The 10,382-nt window shown below is 42.8% G+C and overlaps 1 protein-coding gene across 2 annotated transcripts in view; it reads left to right on the forward strand.

Annotated features, from left to right (window-relative positions):
- The window catches only part of galnt1 (UDP-N-acetyl-alpha-D-galactosamine:polypeptide N-acetylgalactosaminyltransferase 1), a 221,260-nt gene extending 211,312 nt beyond the window's left edge, over positions 1 to 9,948 (forward strand). For both annotated transcript variants that reach the window (XM_084337059.1, XM_084337060.1), the window contains exons 11-15: positions 371 to 551; positions 1,289 to 1,428; positions 3,405 to 3,503; positions 6,858 to 6,992; positions 9,680 to 9,948. In XM_084337059.1, the coding sequence (XP_084193185.1) occupies positions 371 to 551; positions 1,289 to 1,428; positions 3,405 to 3,503; positions 6,858 to 6,992; positions 9,680 to 9,826 (702 nt within the window). In that variant the 3' untranslated portion in view covers positions 9,827 to 9,948. The remainder of the gene's footprint in view (positions 1 to 370; positions 552 to 1,288; positions 1,429 to 3,404; positions 3,504 to 6,857; positions 6,993 to 9,679) is intronic.
- Positions 9,949 to 10,382: the final 434 nt, after the last annotated feature.

Below are 10,382 nucleotides of genomic sequence, written 5' to 3' on the forward strand. Positions count from 1 at the left end.
AGGTTCGATTCCCACTCCTCCCCGGGCCGCATGTTGAATTGTCCTTGAGCAAGACACTTAACCCCTAACTTCTCCCGATATGCAGGTTGGCACCTTGCATGGTTGCCTCTGCTGTCGGTGTGTGAATATGTGAGTGAATGGGTAAAATGTGAGGAATAAATTGTAACGCGCTTTGGATAAAAGCTGCTATATAAATGCACCATTTATCTTACACACACACACACACACACACACACACACACACACACACACACACACACACACACACACACACACACACACACACACACACACAGGGTACCAACTGTTTGCATATAACGATAACGTACCTCTCCAACAGTGCTCAGTGTGTTTGTGTAACACTCTGCAGATCTGGCAGTGTGGAGGGACTCTGGAGATAGTGACGTGTTCTCACGTGGGTCACGTGTTCAGAAAGGCCACGCCCTACACCTTCCCCGGGGGGACAGGGCAGATCATCAACAAGAACAACCGTCGCCTGGCCGAGGTCTGGATGGACGAGTTCAAGAACTTCTTCTACATCATCTCTCCCGGTGAGAGTGTGTGTGTGTGTGTGTGTGTGTGTGTGTGTGTGTGTGTGTGTGTGTGTGTGTGTGTGTGTGTGTGTGTGTGTGTGTGTGTGTGTGTGTGTGTGTGTGTGTGTGTGTGTGTGTGTGTGTGTGTGTGTGTGTGTGTGTGTGTGTGTGTGTGTGTGTGTGTGTGTGTGTGTGTGTGTGTGTGTGTGTGTGTGTGTGTGTGTGTGTGTGTGTGTGTGTGTGTGTGTGTGTGTGTGTGTGTGTGTGTGTGTGTGTGTGTGTGTGTGTGTGTGTGTGTGTGTGTGTGTGTGTGCGTGCGCGCGCGTGCACTGAAACAGAAAGTGAGATAGTGTGTGTGTAGGGGGCCAGGTGCGATCCATCCATTAGCTGTGTAACAGTGTGTTGCCGTGGTGACTGAGCGAACGGCAGGGGGGTGGGGGGTAATTTCATGCTACAAAGCCTCTATTAACCTTGCCATTTCAGCAGAGACACACACACACAGGCTAGAAGAGACATGACTAAGGGCAAACTTTAACCTGTTTATGACTCAAATGAAAGAAGAGTGTTCTTTTATTATGGCAATTATACATGATCAATTATTTTTATGTTTTTGTTTTAACACCCTGACCTGTGTGCGTGTCTGTCTGTGTGTCCGTGTGTGTCCGTGTGTGTGAGTGTGTCTCTGTCTGCCTCTCTGTCTGTCTGTTTGTCTGGCTGCCTGCCTGCCTGTCTGCCTGCCTGTCTGTGTGTTCCAGGTGTGACCAAGGTGGACTACGGTGACATCACGTCTCGTTCCTCTCTGAGACAGAAGCTGCAGTGTAAACCCTTCAGCTGGTACCTGGAGAACGTCTACCCAGACTCCCAGATCCCCAGACACTACTACTCTCTAGGAGAGGTACACACACACACACGCACACACACACGCACACACACACGCACACGCACACACACACAGACTTAAATACTACTCACTGGCAGATGTACAGACAGGTACATCCCAGATTCACAGCTGCAAGGCTCTTACTCTGAAAACTCTTCTCTCTGATTCAGTGTTTGTGGTTTGATTTGGTGATGGTTACTGTGGTTAGGACTAGGGTTGTCAGAAAGAATTTGAATATTCAAATTCCATATTTATTTTCCAAAATATTAAATTTGAATACCAAACTGACAGTTGAATGTAAAACAAACAACTTTTTTTTTTATCTGAAGTGAACTTGAAAACACATCCCCATTTTTTCATGCATTTCCTTGCGGCCCATACAGACGCATTTAGCTAAGGGACGTGTAACGTTATGTTAATGTGAGCATATTATGCAACTAGCACGTTAAAATGCATCAATTGAGAGCCCTAGTAAAAATTAGATCATTCATTTCACCACATAACTTGATAAAAACATTGATTTAATGACATGTCAAAATGGGTTTATAAGGTGATTAAACGTGGAACGTTCATATCTTCAAATTTAATAGGCCATACTCGCTACTGAATGCATATTTGTGTTGCAAAAGTGTTTTCTCAACTTTGGTCAAGTACAAAGGCCAAAATTTTCCCATGTAAGGCTTGTTTGTTCCCACCAGACATGATTCAAATAGCTCCCCTCTGTGAATGAAGATCAAGACCAAAGCCCAAGATGAACTGGCAGTACATGTCCCTCCCTCTCAGAGAGCGCTGTCAACATGCTGTTACCTCTCCTGACCTCCTATGTCAGTTAGCCTTCTCTTAAGTAGAGAGAGAGAGAGAGAGAGAGAGAGAGAGAGAGAGAGAGAGAGAGAGATTGTGGTGATAGATTGTGGAAAGCGTGTTGTGCAAGTCCTGTTCCACACAATATGTCTCTCTCTCTCTGCTCTCAAAAGCAGGTGCAAGTTGTTATTTTTAAATGTTGTCACAGCCTATGCCTGTGTTTTCAACTCTGCTAAATGAGAATTCCATTTTTTAATCCATTAAAAATGTAAAAGGGCCTACCTATTTGTAATATTTAATTGAACGTCTATCTTCTTTTCGTTGAAAATATATTTTAGTTTTAATTGGTGTTTTCTCATTATTTGCTCACAAGGACGAGGTTTTATCAGTTAGTTGAAGGGAATTGAATTCTGAAAATGTTGTTTATCAGTTTATTTAAATACACATTTACAAACAAATAATGTATGGTGTATTGTTTACACCATGTAGCTTAATCTTTGGCGCATTGTAAACAATCTATTGTGTTCTTTGTTCATGGGAAGAGTGTACAGTGGGGGAATTCAGGGGTGCTTTGGTAAAAAAAAAAAAAAAAAAAAAGCTTTGAGAGCCACTGGTCTAAACTTTAGTGCATATTAAACAAAGTGAGATCTTAAGTATTTGAAGGAATATCGTTTGATATCAAACCTTTACATTATCACAAAGTCCATATGCCCCCTCAGGCCATATTCTGACTGCTCTAACTGAGGGCTTCACCCGTTTGATGAGTGTACTTGAGGAACAGGAACAAAGAAAGGTGGTCAGATTAATGCTGTATATAATATATATATTTATTCTTACTGTATCATCTATCCACCTGCCTGTACATACCTGCATATAATCATTTTACATATCTGTAGATACTAGATCTATATCTGTATATATCCTACTCTTCCTAGTTATGCTGCTGGCCAGTATGACTATGACTATACATGTACTGTCTTTATACCTGTATCACTGTACATATTAACACTACAACTCTGTACATACATCTGATTAGCGCTATTACTCAGTACTAATTTACATTGTATATTACTATTGCATCGTTACATTTGCACTCTGGTTGGTTGCCAAACTTATTTTCGTTGTACTGTACTTGTACTTCTGATATCGCTCAGCCTCAACCGTGGTGTCTCTGTGTGTTCCTGTGTCAGATCCGTAATGTGGAGACCAACCAGTGTCTGGACAACATGGCCCGCAAGGAGAACGAGAAGGTCGGCATCTTCAACTGCCATGGCATGGGAGGCAACCAGGTAACGGCCACGAGGAGGGATGAGCAGAGGGAGCATGGGAGGAAGGACTTGTGAGGGAATTTAATAGATTGAGACCGTCAGGCTGGTTCACCCTCGTTAAAACCCAGCGCATGGTCTGTGGCGCTCAAGAAAGTGACACCACCTTTTTGCCAAGAGGTTTTGTAGTGGTCGAAGGGGGCGACAGTGGCTCAGGAGGTAGAATGGTCGTCTGGTAATCGTAAGGTTCCCGGTTCGATTCCCGCTCCTCCCGGGCAGCGTGTCAAAGTGTCCTTGAGGAAGACACGCCCTAACTGCTCCCGATGAGCAGGTTTGCACCTTGCAAGGTTGCCTCCACCATCGGTGTGAGTGAATGGGTCAAATGTGAGGAACAAGTTGTAAAGCGCTTTGGATAAAAGCTGGTATATACAGTATATATATATATATTTTTTTTATCCTCTCTTTCTCAGATTTTTCTCTGTTTTCTCCCCATCCCAATTTAGTCGTTGTGCCAATTCCCCCCCTCCCCTACCTGGTTGTTGTGCGCATGTTCTCCTACTGGTCGGTACAAGGGAACCCTGAAGTCATCTGCACGCTTCCTCCGACACGTGCAGCGACAGCCAGTGACCCTTTTTTCACCTGGCAGCGAGGACTCTCATTGGTGAAGTGTAACGCGTGGGAGGTCACGCTGCCTTCATCAAGTCCTGCCTCCGCTGAGCAAGCGCCCAGACCTGACCTGTAGGCATCGCTGTCCACAACGCCAGTTTCCCACCCATGACTTGCCCTTTCCCTAACCCAGCAGTATATATATATTTTTTAACCTTTATTTAGCCAGATAAAATTAAGAACGGGTTTCTTATTTACAATGTCGATCTGTTCCAAGAGGCCCCAACAGGAGTACAAATATACATATATACATATATACATACATATATATATATATATACACATACACATATACTCCAATAACAAAATAAAAACACAGTGCGTGCGTGCAGTGAAGGAAGAGCTGTACATTTAAGGGTGTTTTGAAAGGCGTTCCAGTCATAAGCTGCTGCAAAGTGAAAGGAGTTTCGGCTGAAGGTGGTCTTGGATCTTGGGATGTTTAATTTGATGAGTTTGCTTGATCTTGTGCCGTAAGTGCTATGAGAAAGGTATAAATGCAGTCCATTTGAAGGAATAATCTACCCTAATATGGAATTCACATAATTATTCATATAATACTATACAGCTAAATTGAATATGATTTTTTTATTTGAATTTTTTACATATATAACAATAGAAAATAAAAATAAAACACAAAAGAAGACATTGAAAGGAGAACAACCCAAAGAAAACAGGCTACTGTATTTGATAGACTATATAAATATAAGCAAACACAAAACATTAAATTAATGTAACTTACTGTACATCTTTAATGGTCACATACAGGAATGTGGGAGATGTAGCTCCTCTCATGTAATCTATAAACGGACTTTGAAATTAATTTCTCAGAGTTTGAGATGTTGCGTCACTTCTCTCAGCCACTGAGTCCGGCTCGGTTGGTTGATTGATGGATTGAAAACTTTATTAACAGATTGCAGAATGGATACAATACAGTACAGCTCAATACACACAATTGTTAAGGGGATGCAGACCAGAGAAAGACTTTCGTCTTGTTTACATCAGCGTCCCCCATTTTCAATTCATCATAACATATATGACATACACGACATACAGATAGACAGTACTGCTACATCTATACATTTATGACATACCAGATTTACAAATACAGTACTGTTTGTGATACAAAAAGTGTCTAAAAAAGAGAGTATATACATTTGACGTAGAAACTAAGGAAATGCATTGAAGCGCGGTTTGCTGGAGTTTCTTTGGATTAGACAGGAGCACTCTAAAACTATACTCATATTCACCACGGTATAAAACGGAAATGTATGTATGAAAAAAGTATCTGTTTTTTGCATCTTGACCCGAAGAAACTCATTGATAATCAACGTGTTTATTAGATCTATAGCTATAATATTTAATATAGTTTTTAGCCCTGCAAACACCGCCATGTATCCCTATTCTTTAAAGCGCTGGCCTTCTTACCACAAGGTAAACGGCGACCTCTAGGCGCTGATTGAGCTAATGGGGATCCTTTAACTCATTCTGCGCCAATCACGGAAAAAGTCGGGTTAACTCGCCAACCGTTCAGCGCCAATCACGAGGAAAGTCAGGTTTTAATTGTTATTTCTTTTATTTGTTATATCCATTCATTTTCATCCATCCAGCCTGATGTTATCAGTGGGAATGGGTCTGAGCTCGCAAAAGGGCAAATACTGCCGCCTACGCCTTCCAGCTGGTATTGCACTCCATTGGGAATGGTGTAGTTTATTTTCTGGGACGATCCGAGCCGTGCGGTTTAAATACTTAGGCGAGGTAGGCCTCAACAACGATGGCATGGAACAGTAACCCTGCCCGCCCGGTCATTACGGTAATGTGAGACGGACCTCCACGAGCAGTATTTGGAATGGCGATCAGATAATTGGATTCTTTCTTTTGCATTACATCAGATACAAGGTAAGAACACTATATAAATGTGATCGTTGATCTGATATTTATTTCTACCCCGATCGATGCTGTCTCTGTGTGTGTGTGTGGCTGTGTGCCGTTGGGTGCAGGGGGGGGGGGGGGGGGGGGCTCTTTTCATTCTTGCACGAGGAAGGATAATAATGATGATCTAGCGTTGATTTCAGGAAGATTCGATAATCAGGCTATTATCGCGTCTTTCTCTGGAATTACTCAGAAGCACCCAAACTATATTCATATTCAAAACGGTATAAAACGGAAATGTACCAATGAAAAAACAATCTGTTTCGTGGATGTTGACTGGAAGCAACTCACTGATAATCGATGGGTGTATAAGACCCATAGCTATAATTTAAGATATATTTTAAGCATTCGCAAATCTCGCAGTCCCCCCATTGATTAAAGCGGTGGCGTTCTAGCGCATTAAGCGATGGCGCAGAATGAGTTAATAAACATAAACAAACAAAGCTGTCATAGGCTCTGGCTGAATTACCATTTTGAAAACATCACACAGTGCTTTGAAGATTGAACTCCAATAAGTGGACAGATTAGGTTAATGTTCCAAAGCGTAATCCCCACATGTGACGGACACAGTCTTTCACCGGCATCTCTAGCACACTCACTTTGTCCTAATTTTTAGAGAGTTTGATTTTTGAAAAATGCAGGAGATTTTCTGAGCCAGAGCTGTAAGCCCTACATTTACCCCACATTCGCTAATTATCATTTTGCTGCTGAACTAATGTCTGTATTATTGACTGTGTGTGTGTGTGTACACGTGTGTGTACACGTGTGTGTACGTGTGTGCAGGTGTTCTCGTACACGGCCAATAAGGAGATCAGGACAGATGACCTCTGTCTAGATGTGTCCAAGCTCAACGGTCCGGTCATGATGCTCAAGTGTCACCACCTGAAGGGCAACCAGCTGTGGGACTACGACCCTGTGGTGAGTAGAGGACTGTATGTACAATATGTTACTAGAGTACGACCCTGTGGTGAATAGAGGACTGTATGTACAATATGTTACTAGAGTACGACCCTGTGGTGAGTAGAGGACTGTATGTACAATATGTTACTAGAGTACGACCCTGTGGTGAGTAGAGGACTGTATGTACAATATGTTACTAGAGTACGACCCTGTGGTGAGTAGAGGACTGTATGTACAATATGTTACTAGAGTACGACCCTGTGGTGAATAGAGGACTGGATGTACAATATGTTACTAGAGTACGACCCTGTGGTGAGTAGAGGACTGTATGTACAATATGTTACTAGAGTACGACCCTGTGGTGAGTAGAGGACTGTATGTACAATATGTTACTAGAGTACGACCCTGTGGTGAGTAGAGGACTGTATGTACAATATGTTACTAGAGTACGACCCTGTGGTGAGTAGAGGACTGTATGTACAATATGTTACTAGAGTACGACCCTGTGGTGAGTAGAGGACTGTATGTACAATATGTTACTAGAGTACGACCCTGTGGTGAGTAGAGGACTGTATGTACAATATGTTACTAGAGTACGACCCTGTGGTGAGTAGAGGACTGTATGTACAATATGTTACTAGAGTACGACCCTGTGGTGAATAGAGGACTGTATGTACAATATGTTACTAGAGTACGACCCTGTGGTGAATAGAGGACTGTATGTACAATATGTTACTAGAGTACGACCCTGTGGTGAGTAGAGGACTGTATGTACAATATGTTACTAGAGTACGACCCTGTGGTGAGTAGAGGACTGTATGTACAATATGTTACTAGAGTACGACCCTGTGGTGAGTAGAGGACTGTATGTACAATATGTTACTAGAGTACGACCCTGTGGTGAATAGAGGACTGTATGTACAATATGTTACTAGAGTACGACCCTGTGGTGAATAGAGGACTGGAATGGAAAGGATGAGGCTGTATGTTTGTTGCTAAACTACATGTTTTTCTGCAATCCAGGCCAGTATGTTTATATACACAGTAGTCGAAGTATTGGGACAGCAAGCTAAAGTTTTTTTTTTTTTTTTTTTTTTTTTACATGGATGTTATTAAAGACCCATAATCTTCTACAGTGTGAAATAGTTTTCACTAGCAATGTTTGGTCAATACTAGTGTGGGAATCTTTAGAAATCTCACAATTTGATTTGATTTGATCCTTGGGGTCACAATTCGATTTTAAATTGATTCTCTATTCATCACGATGGTGTTTGCAATTAGATAGATTAGATTCTAGATTGTTATTGACATTCGCATTACAAAGCTTGTATATTGTTTTTCTGTTGGGCTAATCTTGGCAATCCGTAGGATTTAATCAGCTAACGATTTTTTATTCTAAGGTCATGAGAATGTTGATCATCACAAGACTGAAAACTGGGTGGGAAATATATATATATATCGGTATACATGATACATGTATACGTAATTTATGAATTGATTTCCAATCATACAGGATGGAACTTTTTTCCAGTTACCAGGGTAAAACAGGGTATTGGAGAATTTCACAGAAATCAAAAGCAAAATCAACTTTTAAAATGAAAGCAAAGTGACAGAATAAAAATGGAATATATCCCAATAGTTTTTTCCAATGACCCCAAACTAATGGTTTGCTCTACTGTTCAGTAAAAGTAACGTATTGGATCGGGACTCAGCCGGTACCTAAACAGCCAGTACCGGACTGAGAGCTGGTGTTGGCAGTGAAAAGGTGCTATTAGTTTATCACCACTGTTAAAACACGAGGCAAACGGAACAGGCCGTCTTTATTGGCGTCCATGTTAAAGACCAAGCTCACTCTCTATCGCTTCTTCTACAACCTCCACTGAGAGGAAACGGCTAAACGGATGTGAACCCCCACAGTTTGCGTCGCCGTGGTTCCATGCCAGGCCCTGGCAGGAGGTTGTGTTGTAGCCGTGTGCCAGAGACTGGAATGCTGCTGGTATTTCATCCACCCACCGTCACCGCCAATGTGCCCTTGAGCAAGGCACTGAACCCCCAAAACTGTTTCATAGGTGTAGATGGATATGCTATCTAAAAGGGATATTATATACACACAAAAATACATGTTTCAATTGCCTTGTGTAAATTGAGAATAAAGTCTCAATTCAAGGTCATTCATTTAATATAAATTCTCTGCTCATTTTATGCCTATGTCTATTTTGTGTCTACATCACTGCTGTGAGGCACGTTGGGCTGCAATTCTTGTATAAAAGGTGCTATACAAATAAAGTTTATTATTATTATTATTATTATTATTATTATTATTATTATTATTATTCATTCATTCATACAGTAATCCACTCACCCTTAGCCACTCTTCCCCTACTGGTGGCTCACAGACATGACACCTTGTGTAAGACCAGTTCACTCTATGCGGGAATACTTTGCATTTATGACACCATGTGTCCTTTTTCCTGTGTGTGTGTGTGTGTGTGTGTGTGTGTGTGTGTGTGTGTGTGTGTGTGTGTGTGTGTGTGTGTGTGTGTGTGTGTGTGTGTGTGTGTGTGTGTGTGTGTGTGTGTGTGTGTGTGTGTGTGTGTGTGTGTGTGTGTGTGTGTGTGTGTGTGTGTGTGTGTGTGTGTGTGTGTGTGTGTGTGTGTGTGTGTGTGTGTGTGTGTGTGTGTGTGTGTGCGCGTGCGCATGTGCAGAAGCTGACCCTGATCCACGTCAACAGTAACCAGTGTCTGGACAAGGCCAACGAGGAAGACAGCCAGGTGCCCAGCGTCAGAGACTGCTCACACGCCCGCTCCCAGCAGTGGCTGCTCCGCAACGTCACACTGCCCGAGATCTTCTGACCGCCGTCCGCACGCACACACACACACAACGCACGCACGCACACGCACACACACGGTGGGCCGGCGCGAGCGGCGGAAGGGAGGGAGGGAGGAGGAGAGAGGAACGGACGTCACACGCGGAAGGATGGAGGGATAGGGGAGGAGGAGGAGGAGGAGGAGGAGGACGGTACCGGAAGGCCGAAAGCTCCTGCTCTGCTTTGCTCCGTCCTGCTGGTGTGGATGGAGGAGGAGGAGGAGGAGGAAGAGGAAGAAAGAAAGAAAGAAAGAAAGAGAGAGAGACTCACGCTACAGAGACAGTGACTGTTTTTAAAAAGGAGAGAGACTTGCTCCTGTGTGTGGATGTAAAGACTATCGGTGGCCTAGGTTCTGTGTTCACAGCTTCCCTGGACCCCCCCAACTCATCACTTAAGTTTACTGACTGCCTCTTATGAGAGAATGTGTGTGTGTGAGAGAGAGAGAATGTGTGTGAGAGAGCAGTGTTAATTTTGTCAACAAAAATGTAGACTAAATATGGTCGTCAACAAAGCTTTTCCCCCTAACGACAACGAGACGATGC

This window comes from Notolepis coatsorum (genome assembly GCF_963971535.1).
Source record: "Notolepis coatsorum genome assembly, chromosome: 19".
Lineage (NCBI taxonomy): Eukaryota > Metazoa > Chordata > Actinopteri > Aulopiformes > Paralepididae > Notolepis > Notolepis coatsorum.